Source organism: Micromesistius poutassou (assembly GCF_964030765.1).
Source record: "Micromesistius poutassou genome assembly, chromosome: 24".
NCBI lineage: Eukaryota > Metazoa > Chordata > Actinopteri > Gadiformes > Gadidae > Micromesistius > Micromesistius poutassou.
The window spans coordinates 6144976-6162672 of NC_140294.1; the positions used below are offsets into that span (position 1 = coordinate 6144976).

The 17697-nt window shown below is 46.1% G+C and overlaps 1 protein-coding gene across 1 annotated transcript in view; it reads left to right on the forward strand.

The window, feature by feature from the left end:
• The window catches only part of LOC311369541 (gamma-aminobutyric acid receptor subunit gamma-3-like), a gene marked incomplete at its 3' end in the record, with an annotated part of 72272 nt that overhangs the window by 50569 nt on the left and 4006 nt on the right, over positions 1 to 17697 (forward strand). Inside the window, exons 7-8 of the mRNA XM_084487768.1 lie at positions 5203 to 5355; positions 16233 to 16429. Of these exons, the coding sequence (XP_084343894.1) occupies positions 5203 to 5355; positions 16233 to 16429 (350 nt within the window). The remainder of the gene's footprint in view (positions 1 to 5202; positions 5356 to 16232; positions 16430 to 17697) is intronic.

Below are 17697 nucleotides of genomic sequence, written 5' to 3' on the forward strand. Positions count from 1 at the left end.
TGAGAACACATGAAGATCAACATGTTCTAAAACACTTGAAAGAGCGAGGGCGGAGGTGAGCTGCTGCACCACGTTTTGCCCGTTGGCCGAGTAGAGGTCATCGCCATGTAACCATGACGCCCACCCTCCCAGCCCATTGGTTAAACATTTGACCCCGAGCTCAGAGCCGGGGAATATTCCCTATGGCTAGAATTGTAAATGGGTCCCTTGGTTCTTTTGAGGTTTTTTTGCACGTTTGACATTAATCACTAGGATTAAAGATTCAAAAGGAAGCTTAATGATTAAACTCCCCACTGCTCCGAGCTTCCTATCTCCACCGAGCTCCGACGCTGGGGGTAAAGTCTTGTACAATGGGGGCGGGACGCATTTGTGGCCTGTCATTTTGTCTGGTTGCTTTGCGGCGTTGGTGGCCGACAGGTGTAGAAAACATTTAGTGTAGTAAAACAGGTGTCCAACACTAATAACCAGACCCCACATTTGCCAAGACAATTTTGGCTACACAAGGGTACTGAATGTCCTTCCAAAGAAACTGTCCAGGGAAGATGAGGGCATGTTGTTAACGGTCCCTTGAGTGAGGCGTTCATGAACCAGAGGATGAAGGGGCTTTATTAGCCTCAGTTTAACCTTGTTTACCAGCTGCATGTGTCCCATCCATTACATTTTTTGCACATTATTTTTGGTGCCATATGCTCATCAGAGCATATGGATCACGGTCTGATCTGCATAACGCGAGCTGACTCAACGCTCCAAGTTTAAAACTCCTAGGCATCTGTATTTTTGAGTAGATGGCACAGCACAAATAGGGCTTTAAGTGCTATAGGTTGCAGTTATCATAATGATATTAGGTACTAATATATTAGGTAGGCCTACTATATATATATATATATATATATATATATATATATATATATATATATATATATATATATCTTCTAGACTGGTCAGTAACCAGCTGTTAATGCTTACAGCTATGTATCAATAGCTTATAAAGGAAACTTATTGCATAACCTTACCCAAATTAGGGGTTGGCACCACATCTCTTTGTTAATATGCTACCCTCTATTTATTTTGGTTGTGGAGGCCTGATTCTGCCAAATCTTGCAGGTTACACTTTTAAAGGTGCACCATCTGAAGAATTTTAATGACTTGATTTTCATGATTGGCTAACATAAAATTTGTCAGCCTTAAGGAAAAAAAAAAGCAAACGCTGAGAAAAAATGTTGGTTGGTTTCCTGCCGCTTCATAGCACGTCGTGGTATTTGCATTTCCAAAGGAAATTTGCATTCTTGTATGTCATTAATTCCTGCTGGCATCCCTGCTTGTGGCTGGGGTCCGCTGCCCTGCCCTCCACACATGACCTTATGCATGATTATTATCTCTGTGTTCAATCCCCAAAGCCAAGCACAAACGTTCTACTCATTTTCTGCTGAGGTGAGCGCAAGAGGGAAAATAAACCTAATAAACAAAAACCCATTAATTAAATCATTAAATATGTATGCACGTATTTGCCTTTCTTCTCGCTACCTCTTTTCTTTGTAATTTGATTTGGCCCAGCTCGTTTGCAGTGCGTACCGCCAATTAGCTAATCTAAAAATACCTATCATTAATTTACTGGTTTTGACAATCTTGGAAAAGTGCTGCACCGTCTCATTTCTCTCTCTTTCTTTCCTCTATTTCCATTTTTTTTAAATCTATTTCTGCTCCCTTCCCTACACAGCCCTTGTCTGCTGTTATCTACTAATCTAAGATAACACCTAAGCACTAATCTAAGATAACACCTGAGCACTAATCTAAGATAACACCTAAACTAGCATTTTAGCTAACACCTTATCAGTTCGAGAATTGCTGAGGTCATGGGAGCCGTTTTACTTTTTCACCACCCTGCCATTGACTTTAGGTTATGTGGGACATAAAATACCGTCATCTTTTCCAAAGCGTTCTAATTTAGCTTGTTTTTTGTACCGTTGCAACCGTGGCTCCGAGACGGCCGTTAGCTTCGTCCAATGTGCCACCTGGTGAACTCAACACTGGGCCACGGGTCCATGAACCCATCCCCCTTGTGCAATCTAAAACCCAAAGTGTAAAACAACCTATTCATTTTATTATGTTTGTATTATTCGTCAAGAGGAGGAAGCTAAACTAATATAATGGATTTTGTGAAAATATGAAAAAAATATGAAACTCAAAAGCTCCCCACCGAGTTGGGATAGCACTAGCCTATTATAAATCCATCCTGAGGATCATGTGTATCTATTTAAATACCTTTTTACATGACAAGGGGGGAACCAGTTCACCCTCTTTGTATCCAAAAGAGATTGGATGTATCCATGTATCCATGTATCCATGTATCTATGGCGACACTGTTCCAGCCGAGCTCTGTCATAGGCTAATTATGGATGAAATATCGGAACCCCCCCCCCCCCCCCCTTTGATACGTCACAGTGTATGTGTCAGCGCATACTAAAATGTTATTTACTGTATGATTATGTGAATGATTCACTAATTGTGGAGTCACTCGGGTCGCCACAGTGAAGGAAAAGTGCTTCATTCAGTCAGTCCATATGACTGTTTATTCTAACTGTACGTAACGTGAACCCAAATGTGACACGTAGGTCTCCATATATCATGATACTTGTTTTTATAAATACATCCCATGCTCCGATGAGGCCCCTCTGCAACGATCAAACCACAGTACTATTTAAACAAAAAAACACGTAGGCAATATCCTCCTCGAAGCACTCAGTGCGTTTACAGGACACTCAAGAAAGTCGAATTATTGGGTTAGTCCAACTATGATTGGATTATTAAGATGCATGTATACACCTTAGTCGAGCTAAAATCAATCTAATTGGGTTTCTCATAGTCGAGTTAAGACCCCTAGATAATGCGATTCATAGTCGAGTTAAGCGTGCATGTACGGAATGGGATTGGATTATGCGTTGAATTGCGTTCTGCACATGCTCGAGATCTTTTCCCGGGGCCGTGAGCCGGAAGTAGAAGGAGACGATAGTCGTGTTGTTGTTGTCAAGTAAAGACTCCTAGTCGGGTTAATCTCGCCCATGGTGAGAAGGAATTAGGGGAAAGGAACTTTGGCTTTGACTCTCTGAGGTCCAGATTGAAAGGCGACATGGAGGGGAAAGCAATGTTTTCAGCAGACAGCTGTCAGTTCACCTCAGGACCAGATCATTTCTCCGACGCTCCATTGTTCTGACCTCGTATGCGGACTGCTCCGCCGGCAGAGCCAGCTCCTCCGGCTGGAGTCCGCATACGACCGAGAGGTCGGAACAATGGAGCGTCGGAGAAATGATATGGACCCGAAGTGAACTGACAGCTGTCTGCTGAAAACATCTTTCTCGAATGCAGGCGAGTTTGTTGTTGCTGGTGACGTAAAGAGGTCAGCCGGTGGCTCTATCACCACTAGTTGAAATGGGCACAGCGCCACCTATCGTACCGGGGCATGACACGCTTCGGCCAATGAATCGATTTACTCACCGCCATGTATACGCGGACAATTGCCGTTGACCAATTGCGGAGCATAGTCGAACTATGGCTTTAATCGGATTAAGCTGTGCGTGTAAACACACTGACTGACTGTTGTGGTAAACCCGGATGTCTCGCAAAATTAAAAAAACATCTAAAAAACATTTTAAAAATCCCATCCTACCCTTGAATTTGAATTCCGCCCCACCGCTAAAACATGAAGGGACGTGAGTCTACGGCCCACATCAGGGTCCCCTCCTGTCTTAATGAGGTGTCTCCCAAGGGCCTCTGAACAAGGAACCACAAGGGTGCCGACAATTGGTTTTGATGTTTCTAGTCAATGTGGCGGCTCCGCTCAGAGCCCCTTCACCATAGTTACCTTTCATAAGCCTTCTTCACCTTCTGCAATATTGTCTTTTATTAGCTCTCCTTTGTTGGCCTCCCTTCCTTGTAGATGCCTCTTTGTGTGTGTGTGTGTGTGTGTGTGTGTGTGTGTGTGTGTGTGTCTGTGTCTGTGTGTGTGTCCGTGTGTGGATAACCTTTTAATTTGACCTTTGAGTTATAAGCTGTAGCCAGTATGCTGGCGCCTAGTTCACTCTCATCGTTTTCCTGACCATCTTTTGATCTATTCATTTCCCCTTCCTTTGGTTATTTATTTCCCCCACACAACCACTGATGAGTCGATGGCCCTTGTGGCTTTGCCCTTTCTCCCCCCATCTCCTCTTACTCTTTTCTCCTGTGGTGGGCCCATTTGGCCCACGTCTATCAATTCTGTGTAAACTGTTTAAGATAACGTATACTTCTAACAATTAGGGTCATATATTTAAGTAATAAACATACAATTACATACAACAAACTTACAACAAACATACAATAATCCGAGGCTTCACATACAATAATGTGAGGCCTCAGATGGGAGTTCGCCCTGCGTCTCTCTGAGAGCTCCAGTCCGATGCGTTGGCAAAAGAGAGGACTTCTTATACCGTGGCGCAGGTCTCTGACACGCTGAGAACAGCTCTGCTCCACACGTGATGTGTGATGGAAAAATCCATCATGTTGTTTCCCCTTCATCATGTAGGCTCTGTCTCCTATTCCTCGCACTGTCTAGCCACCCTACCTGTTCCTAGTGTTATCTAACGTTAACCTTTGTGCCTGGGGTATACCGGTCACGAGGGAGCAGAGATCCCCTTATGCATTCTGCTACTTGATGAGAATACAGGAAGCTTTGTGAAGTAAACATTATTTGATTTGATTTGAAAAAAAACATTTTCCCATTACACCCCCTCCCCTCTCTCAATCTCTCTCTCCCTCTATCAATATCCATCTCTCTGTCTCTCTATCAATATCCATCTCTCTGTCTCTCTATCAATATCCATCTCTCTGTCTCTCTATCAAACTCTCTCTCTCTCTCTCTTTCTCTCTCTCTCTCTCTCTCTATCAATATCCATCTCTCTGTCTCTCTATCAAACTCTCTCTCTCTCCCTCCCTCTGAATCACCCTCTCTCTATCTCTCTCTGTCGCTCTCTCCAAATCACTCACGCTCTCACTCGGATACGAGTCGGCCTTACTGCCAGGGAAGCAGTTAAAGAATCAACCATGGAAAAGATAACGACGACGAAAAAACAATCAAACGCGTGTCCGTGTGTCCCCTCTCCGATGCGACGGGCGTTCCCCCTCTCACTTGTCCCTCCGTTCCCGCCGTGTGCTCCGCCCCCTGCCCAGGCGACTACGTCCTGATGACGGTGTACTTCGAGCTGAGCCGGCGGATGGGCTACTTCACCATCCAGACGTACATCCCCTGCATCCTCACCGTGGTGCTGTCCTGGGTCTCCTTCTGGCTGAAGAGCGACGCTACGCCTGCACGCACCGCCCTAGGTACCGCAACACCACCCCAACACCACTAGCACCACCCTACGTACCTCAACACCACCCCAACACCACTAGCACCGCCCTACGTACCTCAACACCACCCCAACACCACTAGCACCTCCCTACGTACCTCAACACCACCCCAACACCACTAGCACCTCCCTACGTACCTCAACACCACCCCAACACCACTAGCACCGCCCTGGGTACCTCAACACCACCCCAACACCACTAGCACCGCCCTACGTACCTCAACACCACCCCAACACCACTAGCACCGCCCTGGGTACCACAACACCACCCCAACACCACTAGCACCGCCCTGGGTACCTCAACACCACCCCAACACCACTAGCACCGCCCTACGTACCTCAACACCACCCCAACACCACTAGCACCGCCCTGGGTACCACAACACCACCCCAACACCACTAGCACCGCCCTGGGTACCTCAACACCACCCCAACACCACTAGCACCGCCCTACGTACCTCAACACCACCCCAACACCACTAGCACCGCCCTGGGTACCGCAACACCACCCCAACACCACTAGCACCGCCCTGGGTACCTCAACACCACCCCAACACCACTAGCACCGCCCTGGGTACCTCAACACCACCCCAACACCACTAGCCCCGCCCTGGGTACCTCAACACCACCCCAACACCACTAGCACTGCCACCACCACAGCCTCCACCACTTCCACCTGCCAAGCCGGGAAAACACACACTACGCGAGTGTGTGTGTGTGTGTGTGTGTGTGTGTGTGTTTGTTTGTGTGTAAGGACACACACAGACACACAAACCTACCTTTATTGCCACCTATTCAAACATCCCTTTAACGTAGATCTGTTTTGTCCTATTTTTTCTGGTTAATGGTTTGTACCGGGGCATGCTGCATGGTGATTCTGCGCTTGAAATATAAAGGGGTTGATTGTGTGTAGATGAGAAAGAGAGAGAGAGAGGGAATTACCCCTGTGTGTGTGTGTGTGTTCATGTCTGAGTGTGTGTAAGGCGCAAAAAAAGATGCACACTCCAAAAAATATACTGTGTCTGTGTGTGAGAGAGAGAGAGTTGTGAGGGTTGTGTGTGTGTGTGTGTGTGTGTGTGTGTGTGTGTGTGTGTGTGTGTGTGTGCGTGCGTGCGTGCGTGCGTGCGTGCGGCGCTTGCGTGCGTGCGTGCCTGCGTGCGTGCGTGCGTGCGTGCGTGTGACCACATCCAAGTCACACACTGCCATTCTAGATTATGTTTCCCTAAAAAGAAGACAGCAACTATACATTCCGGCATATTTCCCATGCACCCAGTAATTAGTTATGGATATATTTAGTCTGTTTGGTTACTTATTCATGCATGTGTTTAATTTGCTTCCGTGTTTAGAGTCATTATTCTTTTCTTGGATAAAGTCCTCTGGCTGTCCTGTTGATGGTTAGTGTAGCTCCTGCTTTCATGTGGACAATACGGTAAGAAGAGCTTATTTCCAAATAATTGGGTAACATTTCGTCAAATATAGTGTGTGAATCAAATGGACTTACTTGAACGTACTTAAAAGGATTTGACGAATAAATAACTATATTATATATAATAAAATGGTATAGCGTAAACGTCGCCATCCTTGTGTCATTCGAATGAAGTGTCATTTGAAATATACTGTCTAGTTCTTCTGAGGTGCAAAGTGCTTTCCTCTCCACAAGCTGTGTGGCTCCTGTCCTGTCAGTTGTTAGCTTGTCCGTCTGTCTTGTTCCTGTCTCATGGTTTTCTCATCGAACGTCCTGCCAGTGATGTTGACTGAAATGTCAGGGCAACATTTTAAGCATTTGAAATTGTTACGTTTTCACCAAACGATATGAAGTTGCATCCAAAGTTTGTTTGTTTTTACCAACCTTTGAGGTTCTATTTTAGTTTTTTGTTTTCTTCAGTGATATTTAAATTCAGACAATGACAATAAGTTAGTATTTGTCTCTTATATTGGTAACCCTTCCTTTTACAGTCCCCTAATCACTAGGTATTTACCCGGTAAATATATGGTAAATCATAGTATATTATTGGGTAATTACCACTGTAATAAGAAGAAAAACCTAAGAAAAACACTATTACCCATCAACTCAACTAAGTACCATGTAGTTGTGACTGTTTTAGGTTGGTAATAACTCAGATATAATTGCGTACTTCCTAGGCAAGTAGGCAACCAGTTCTTAGAAACACCTCTTCTATTACCCATAAATTCAAGTGTAGTCATCCAAGGTTTATGTAGGTAACAGCCCAAGTACTATCTATGTACTATCTAGATGTACTATCTAGAAATTAACATAGTACTTCCCAATAAATTACTTTTTCTTATATAGTTATTGTTCATAGCAACACCCATTTATAAAGGGTTCATTCAATTTACCTTAGAAACTATGGAATTACAGCACTACTTACCTGGTAACAACCTCCGCAGGAACAGTTTACCTCTAGTGTCATGGTACGTCTTCTTAAATACTGGGTACGAAGCTGTTTGTTTCCATGGTGTTACCACATCCTTTGTAATATAATATTCCATTGTCCATGCAGTGAAATGGAACTTGTACCATGTATGTTCTGCAACGTTACTTAGTAAATCATTTTACCCAGTGAGTAAGTAAGGCGTTTTCAGGCTCTGAACGCACGCAAACTATTAGCGTAGCACAGCCGGTGATGTAAGTATTGAGCGTTTGTGTGTGTATGATAGGTGTACTGTGGATGTGCGGGCTGTCCTTCCCCTGTCCGCCCTCCAGCAGGCATAGATCGGTTATTACTCCGATAGGAGGGAGGGGCGACGGCCTGGGAGGTATGCTCAGAATAAGAAACATACACTTAGCCGTGTGTTTTTAAACAAAGCAGATTTGATACAGTTGATCAGGAAGTGCAGAATGGAAGCTATGCCAACTTAGCGATTCGCGAGTGGAGGCGGTAAAAAAACGGCAAGCTTCCTTTGAGAAATGTTCTTAAAAACATAAATAATTACAGTAAAGAATAGCGGTTGCTATGGCTTTCTTTCTCTAAACCCATCTCACATTGACATTAAAGAGCTAAGTCTCTGACAGTCTCTTGGTCGCAGGCTGGCTCTTCCCCAGGCATAGGAATCTAATTGAATGTTTACTTTCTTGCAAAACTGAGCAGAAATCAGCCGGGAACGACTGCTGAAGCTTTTCCATTTTGTTCTTCTTGGTCTGTCCTTGTATGTTTCCTTCCTTGTACTGTCAATTGAAAAAGCTTTCAATAAATATTCAGATTTCATTTATACACAATAAGAACAGTAACGTTCAACAATGTTACCTTTACTCTCACTCTTATTTTTCACAAGGCCTTTAACAACAACGGGATAATATTGAATTTGGCTATTTAGGTAATTAGCCGTCGCTTCCAGTGAATTCTGACACTTCAATGCTGAGCAGGTAGGAGGTGGCAATGAGGTCTAGATCACTAGACGCACCGCACCGTCTGCAGCGCACATCACCCGCTGACAGCGGAGCTGTAGCTGACCGCCTGTCTGCATCGGAGAGCATATTAACGTGCGCTTGGCGGCAGTAGCTCAGGAGGTAGAGCGGGTTTGGTTAACCCTAACCCTAACCCTGGTCCCTGAGCAAGGCACCTCACCCTAACTACTCTTGGCAGAGAGGTGTGGCGTCCCCTGTCTGTATAAGCTATAGAAAGGATTTATGATGGTAACCCGTCATTACTCCCGAGGAGACTCAACTTATTTTCCTAACGTGCTCTCTTGCTATGGATCTGGATCATTTGTCTCCAGTGGTGGCTCCTGAAAAAAATGATAATGATTATGGTGACCCATTCAATCGGTGATTCATTAAGCAAGACCGTATCAATTTGTTGTTAGCTGATTAACTCATACAGAGATCCTTCTTGTGTCCACTAGATGGCAACTCCATAAACAAAAATGGTGTAGCTTCACAATTAATTATTTACATGAATCTAATGTTGTTTGATGTAAAATAGCTAAACAGGACACAAGATATGTCTGGCAACAACATAAAGTCAGGGGCAGCATATGGGTCAAGTATTTATTGACTGACATTGAAAGAATTGGCTTACAAAAGCAAAATAAGTTATCACAGTGGTACATACAAATACAATCATTTTACATTCCTCAACATTGCACAAACAATGTCTTTTCATACACAAATGAAATACAAAATCAGCTGACAAAATCAGCAACATTTCAAAGGTAGTGCAGTCAAATTATCTTGGAGTTGTTGGAGTTGAGTGCCAATGTTCACCCTCCCAAGAGCCATAAATCTCATCTCGATCTGTCACACCAGTCGATTCCCTGCGCCGTCTGACAGCCTCCGTCAGGGTGGGAGAGGGGCAGCGGTAGCAGAAGACTGCGTTAGCTTCTTCACAGCCTTCTAGACTGCTTTTCCTCTCGTACCATTTTTTTTGAAAATCCTCTGATGTCATTTTTGTAGAAACCTGCTTAATTATTACATTTGGTCCTGAAAGATCCTGATTGTTCTAATGCCAATTTGTCTTAATTTGATCGCAGACTAAAAGGAACTTCTTTCAAAGACACGACGGAATTGCACTACAGTCGCAATCTGGAAAGTAGTACGTGACTTGATGGAAGAAGCCCCCTCCCTCTCTTTGCTCAGTTACGTATGACACAAGCGCGCTGGGGCGAGCCCCCCGGACCCCATAGAGAACCCATAGCATTGAAGGCTCTGTTTTTCGAAAAGAAAAAAAAAAACATTTTACATGAGAGTCAAGGAGAGACTCCTGGGGTGATTTTACACGTGATTGAAATCGACCCAAAGAGGCGGGACCATTTGAAACATGACTTGAATCTGACGAATCTGATTGGACAATGACAGAACACTGTTAACTACTGTTGCTATGATAGAATTGGTGAGAAAAAAAAATCCCTCTTTCTCCCCGTTGGTAGTGCATCGCCCAAATCGCCCCTATACACCGTCCGCCCCTGTTTGTCTCTAAATATGTGCGTTAAAATGATAGATTTAATCTGTATAGAGTCATTGCAGAGCAGATGTTGGCTGTGGATATTAATCCTGATAATGGCTTTAATGGCCGTTCCATTCACCTCGGAACTTGGGTTGACCACGTTCCAGGACAAAAAGTCTGAAAACCTCGACGCTATTTATTATGAGCAATACCAGTTCTACCTGGGTCAGCCCTTGTCAGCAATACCAGTGGATCATGCAGTACAAGTAGCCTCATATTTGTTTGCATACAAACACTGTAACATGTCCACAGATAAAAGTTGGACTGTACTGTGCACAACTGATTTAGGAGACATAAATAAGACAGTAGTTGTTAAATACTGTAATAACCGTATTTAACAACGTCTTTCACTGCAGCTACAGCTTCCATCTTGGATGCTGTGGGGGTTTGAATTAACGTAATTCGGATTTCCTCCCAGGCCACGGCTATTTACAGTTGCATCGGTAACTGTATACACTTGGTAGCTTGGCTGAGTGCTAGCACCGCTATCTTTAGCCTTGCTGAATTGATCAGTCAAACTTTATTTATTGTTGAAACCTGGCTCAAAGGTGCGCAACAACAAGAGGGAGATCACACATAGTCTTGAATTAAACACATAATGTTGAATAAAGGATATAGAATGAAATGTGCTTGTCAGTAGATCAGTATGTCTGCAGTGTGTGGGTACATGTGGAGGATGAAATGTAGAAGTGATACAACTAAACACAAATGACAGAAACAATGTCAGTCTGCAGGCCTGGGAGGAAAGTGAGCCAATTTGACAGGCCTGCTTATAGGCTCCTGAGCCAAGCCTGCTTTATATGCTCCTGGGCCAAGCCTGCTTTATAGGCTCCTGGGCCAAGCCTGCTTATAGGCTCCTGAGCCAAGCCTGCTTTATAGGCTCCTGGGCCAAGCCTGCTTTATAGGCTCCTGGGCCAAGCCTGCTTTATAGGCTCATGTGCCAAGCCTGCTTTATAGGCTCATGTGCCAAGCCTGCTTCATAGGCTCCTGGGCCAAGCCTGCTTATAGGCTCCTGGGCCAAGCCTGCTTATAGGCTCCTGAGCCAAGCCTGCTTATAGGCTCCTGAGCCTATGAAGACAGAGCAACCAAAACACAACCACAGAATACACACAGCAGCTTCAACAAAACAACAGAGGCGACCCTGTTGCCATCACATTATACTTTGTGTGAACAATTGCAACACAAAGGGCTTCCCAACACGACACTGGGGGAAACAACACTACAAGAGATATAAACTAAAGAAGATTGCATGCTAGATTTGAAGAAAGATAAACGTCAACAATATATAGGACATAGGACCGATTTGTACCTGGAGTTATTCAACTCTTCAACGGTGGTACTCGGAGTCATGTGATTCAAGCTTTTTTTTTCTTTTTTTTTTTTCTGTCTGCACATAAGAGACAGCCTAGGTTTCCTTGGCAACGTTATTATAATTTTTTTTAAATGTCCCCAAAACAACAATGCAACACAGTTGTTGTAATGGGTTTTTTTTTCCAACACATCTAGTTATCCCTCGGGCGCATTTGAAGTCTGACCTCCCCTAGTCCCGTTTTAATGCATCTTTTGAGATGTGTCAAACGCAGCGCAATCTTTTACGTCTTGCAGGTGCCGACATTAAACATACATTTTTTCTGCATAAAACGCAGGCGATGCGATTTGATCACAGAGCGATGCATAGTATGCATGGAGGCCCCCTGTAGTTTGAGACAATGCACTCCACCTTCGTCTAAGCTTTTGTCTGACCACGAGACACCTCTGAGGGGCATTATTCAAGAGAATAAACAAAACTAAGGGGAAAATCCTGGATTTTTTTTGTGGGTTTGAAGCGACAGAATCCTCCCCATCCCCAGAGCCCCCCACCCAGACCCCAGAGCCCCCCGCCCCGAGCCCAGAGCCCAGAGCCCAGAGCCCAGAGCCCATGGCCCCCCGCCCAGAGCCCCCCGCCCAGAGCCCAGAGCCCATGGCCCCCCGCCCAGAGCCCCCCGCCCAGAGCCCAGAGCCCAGAGCCCAGAGCCCCCCGCCCAGAGCCCAGAGCCCCCCGCCCAGAGCCCAGAGCCCAGAGCCCCCTGCCCAGAGCCCCCCGCCCAGAGCCCCCCGCCCAGAGCCCAGAGCCCAGAGCCCCCCGCCCAGAGCCCAGAGCCCAGAGCCCAGAGCCCCCCGCCCAGAGCCCAGAGCCCAGAGCCCCCCGCCCAGAGCCCAGGTGCGTTGGCTTAACCTCATTTTATTGCCCCCGGAAAAGGAAGCAAGATAATGAACATACTTTTTAAACCATTCTCACACGGTCGCTGCACTACTGAAAAATAAAGAACTGCAACTTTCAGTTCTGCTGAGAGGTGCCGGTTACGTATGTTTGAAGTACGTTTCCAGAAGCTAGAAGAGAAAAGGTGGAGAGAGAGAGAGAGAGAGAGAGAGAGAGAGAGAGAGAGAGAGAGAGAGAGAGAGAGAGAGAGAGAGAGTCTAGACAAGCACTTGGGTAAATCAGAGATGGTGCCTTGAAATAGATGGAAGCCATCGTCTCCATGGATACTACCGAGGATAACAGTGGCACACGGCGGCCATGAAAGACTTCCACGGGATGAGAGAGTAGTGAGGGAGGGCATGAGAGAGAGAGAGAGAGAGAGAGAGAGAGAGAGAGAGAGAGAGAGAGAGAGAGAGAGAGAGAGAGAGAGAGAGAGAGAGAGAGACACAGAGACAGAGGGAGACAGAGACAGAGGGAGAGAGAGACAGAGAGAGAGAGAGACAGAGACAGAGACAGAGAGAGAGAGAGAGAGACAGAGACAGAGACAGAGAGAGAGAGTACAGTCAGAGACGAAAAGGTGGCCATCTTCTGTGTGGTCTGTGTTTGTGTGTGTGTGTGTGTGTGTGTGTGTGTGTGTGTGTGTGTGTGTGTGTGTGTGTGTGTGTGTGTGTGTGTGTGTGTGTGTGTCTTTGTCTGTTAAAGCCCTCTTGTTGACCATAGGTCTATTACATGTCACAGAGAATGTCTCCTTTACAATTAATTTTTAGAAATTTTGAAATTAATTATTTAATTTCACTGACATATAGAGAGTAGAGAGAATACAAATATTTAAGTTCTCTACAATTCCACAGACAATAATATTCCAAGAAAATAATAATATATCCCATACATAAAGTAGCCTACTGTAACATGGTCTGGTAACTGTGTCAAAACAAGCACATTAATTACATATTCACTTACAAAATATAAGACTAAATATAGATGCAGATAGATCTGATAGCGCCAATTAGGTGCTATCAGATGGATATGAACTGACTGAACTCATTCAGAGTAAGTGAGAAGTGGTTCACCGGTTATTAACTGATGTGACCAGGCCAGGGATTTAGGTATTTCAGGGTGAAGGCCACTTGTCCTGCCGTGGGGGACATTTCTTTGAGGTCATGAAGACCATGCCATGGCCTCAAGGCCATAAGGTGAAGATAGATGAATACTTTATTTCCTCCCCAGGGGAAATTCAAAGTCACAGTAGCTTGTACACGTCACACACAGCGTACACATAACATGAACAAGATGATCAAATAAAATAAAATATCCACATGGATAAATGGACGATAAAAGATATGCTAAGGTGCTCTTATTTATTTGTTTATTTAAAAGGGACAATGCACATCAATTGACATTTAGAGTTAGTCCCTTGTCAGGTCAACACATCATCACATTACGTTAATGAGATAAAATCCAAGAAGAAAACAAAAAGATAAGAGAGAGAGAGCGAGAGAGAGAGAGAGAGAGAGAGAGAGAGAGAGAGAGAGAGAGAGAGAGAGAGAGAGAGAGAGAGAGAGAGAGAGAGAGAGAGAATAAGTGCAGCACTAAGAACTGCAGTACTTAGGATAAGCCAGATCAGTTATTGCTGATTACAGTTTTGGTTGTTTTTAATCCATCTCTTAAGTTGTGTTCTAAATGATAGATAGCTGGGGCTTTCTCTAAGTTCAATAGGAAGGCAGTTCCAGTAATTTGAGGCCCGTACTGAGAAGACTGTTTGGCCAAACTTACTACGTCTATACTGTATAACACAGTCCCCCCTGGTGGCTTCCCTAGTTGCCCTGCCACTGCTGTTTTTCTGCTGTATAAACTCACCCAGAGGTGGAGGTGCAAGCCCGTGTAACATTTTGAAAATGAGACATGCATCTAGATAATGTAAAAAACTGTCCAAATTAAATTAGTTGTACTTATTTATGATACATTCTCTTGGAGAATGTGTGTCATGATGGTAGTGCAAATAAGTACGTACAGCAGTGCAGGGATATTTTCTAGATTTGATTTTTTGTTTTTTTAATCACAGACAATAAAAAGGAACAATGCAAGCATATTGATACTTTAAAAAGTATAGCAGTGCAATGATAGAGTATAGAGAAAGGCCAGTATTAACTATGTAAACAGTAATCACTTAAACAGTAGGATAGACAGCCCAGGCCGGGGAGGGGAGGGGGTGTGTCTCAGGGCGAATACAGTAAACAGTGGATCAGTAAACAGTCAGTAGTACACTGTTTACGGGAGGTAGTGTAAGTGTCAGTGGTGGGAAGGGAGACAGACTACGCACGTTTATCCCTCCTCTTCCTCCCTTCAGTGAAACATTGTACAGATGTACAGATGATTGACTAATCAATTCCTGATTTGTCAGTCAATATAAACAATAATAAAATAATACAATAAATATCAACTTTTCAATAAACAATCAAAATAATAATGAATTTGTTATTCGTACTACGGTTTAGAAAGGGTTTAGGGTCACATACCACCAGTACAATCATTGAAGCCTCTAAACTAAAATGTACAAGTCAAAACAAACAAAAACATGTTTCAATTTAACTATCAATTCAATTGAGTCCTCATCGTTTGATGATTAGGATGGGAAAGAAGATCTGTTTGTTCTCTGGCCCATAAGGACTTGTGTTTGACCACATTTTGGCCACTCCAGCTCCCCACCATCTTGCCAGAGCACTTTGACTGTGACGCTCCGCAGGAGACTGATTCTCTCTGTCCTCGTAGTGAGACTTAAGCAGCTGGCGCTCTAGCTGAGAGGTGGACACAGCGAAGACAGTACTATTGTTAACAGGTGCAACAGGTTTGTGTACTTCTCCTGCTTGTGATTCAAGAAGACTTTTTAAAGAGGGCAGAATCTTTGGCCCAAAAGGCCTTTACAAAACCACCTTTTTAGTTTCATGATCAGTTGAAGAAGGCTACCCCGTTCAAAGGGGCGCTCCCACCGGAGCTACCACACTGCCGTGATATAACAGCACTGCTCAGGGGCCCGCTGGGTGTACCATGTTCAGAGGGCCTCCCACCAGGGGCCCCTGGGTGTACCATGTTCAGAGGGCCGCCCACCAGGGGCCCCTGGGTGTACCATGTTCAGAGGGCCACCCAGGGGCCCCTGGGTGTACCATGTTCAGAGGGCCGCCCACCAGGGGCCCCTGGGTGTACCATGTTCAGAGGGCCGCCCAGGGGCCCCTGGGTGTACCATGTTCAGAGGGCCGCCCAGGGGCCCCTGGGTGTACCATGTTCAGAGTGCCGCCCACCAGGGGCCCCTGGGTGTACCATGTTCAGAGGGCCGCCCAGGGGCCCGCTGGGTGTACCATGTTCAGAGGGCCGCCCACCAGGGGCCCGCTGGGTGTACCATGTTCAGAGGGCCGCCCTGGCCCAACATTCCTGCCCTGGACGTGACGGATTTGGCTGAAATCGGTACAGACCTCAAGTAACCGATATCCATCTGGTTCGGCTCCAAAGTGACTTGAACCAGGCTTCCAACCAACTGATGTGAGGTCGTGGGACCCACAGTGACCAGTGGCTTTGTTCTGCTCCGAAATGGCCGCCACCGGGCGCGGCCAAAAGCGCTCACCCCCCTTTTGTGTGTCTCCTCCCCTCTCGTAGGCATCACCACGGTGCTCACCATGACCACGCTGAGCACCGTCGCCCGCAACTCCCTGCCCCGGGTGTCGTACGTGACGGCCATGGACCTGTTCGTCACCGTCTGCTTCCTGTTTGTCTTCGCGGCCATGATAGAGTACGCCATGTTGAACTACTACGCCTACAGCGTGAGGCGACCGCCGCCCGCCGCCCAGCGCATGGTGAGGAGGACGTCCGCAGTTTGCTCTGGCGTCAGCTCGCCATGTTCACGCGCGCTCTTTACGAGAGTCTGTTCATTGTCACGGGTTTTTATTTAGAACATTTATATGATGGTACATTTTGCACTGATCACCTATGTTTGTGTGTGTGTGTGTGTGTGTGTGTGTGTGTGTGTGTGCATGTGTTTTGCGCGCATGTGTGTATGTACGAGTGTAGGTGAGTGCTCGTGTGTGTAGGTGAGTGTGTACGTGTGGGATTGTGTGGGTGAACGTGAACGTTCACTTATCGTTGTCTTATCCTGGCTATCTGTGTTGTATACGGAGAACGGGTTAACCTAGGGATGGTTAGTGTATACGGGGAACGGGTTAACCTAGTGATGGTTAGCGTATACGGGGAACGGGTTAACCTAGGGATGGTTAGTGTATACGGGGAACGGGTTAACCTAGGGATGGTTAGTGTATACGGGGAACGGGTTAACCTAGGGATGGTTAGTGTATACGGGGAACGGGTTAACCTAGGGATGGTTAGTGTATACGGGGAACGGGTTAACCTAGGGATGGTTAGTGTATACGGAGAACGGGTTAACCTAGGGATGGTTAGTGTATACGGAGAACGGGTTAACCTAGGGATGGTTAGTGTATACGGAGAACGGGTTAACCTAGGGATGGTTAGTGCTTGGCACTTGGTTCTATGAACATCCTCACTGTGCCCACAGCGATATAGCGTTGTTTATCTTCCTTTGACAAATGTACTTCTGTAAGTCGCTTTGGATAAACGCGTCTTCTCAATGCCCTGAATGTCGATGTCAATTCACTCGGGCAGTGATCTGGCTGAAGCTGTTGGTCTCCGTTGGTTCGTGATTCTTCTCCCTTGGTTCCGGGCCGAGCCTCCCGCCTCTGTACCCAACAGCGGAGGAGGAGACGACGGGGAGAGGGAGAGGGAGAGGGAGAGGGGGCTGATGTGGGAGGGAGCGCCACGAGGGAGGGGGGCTGATGTGGCTGCGTGGGCTCGCACCTGTGGGCCGTGGGTCTCCAGGCGGCGACCCGCGCGCGCCACCCACTGTCGACTGAGTCACCCGCAGCACTCTACGTCTACCTGTACCCCTTCCTCACACACACACACACGCACACGCACACACCACACACACACACACACACACACACTATGTTTCCCCCCCCCCCCCCCCCCCCCCCCGCATTGTTAATCCTCCACACAACTTGGGAATGGCATGCTTCTGTGCGTGCGCCTCTCCTGGGGAGGGCGTGAGTCC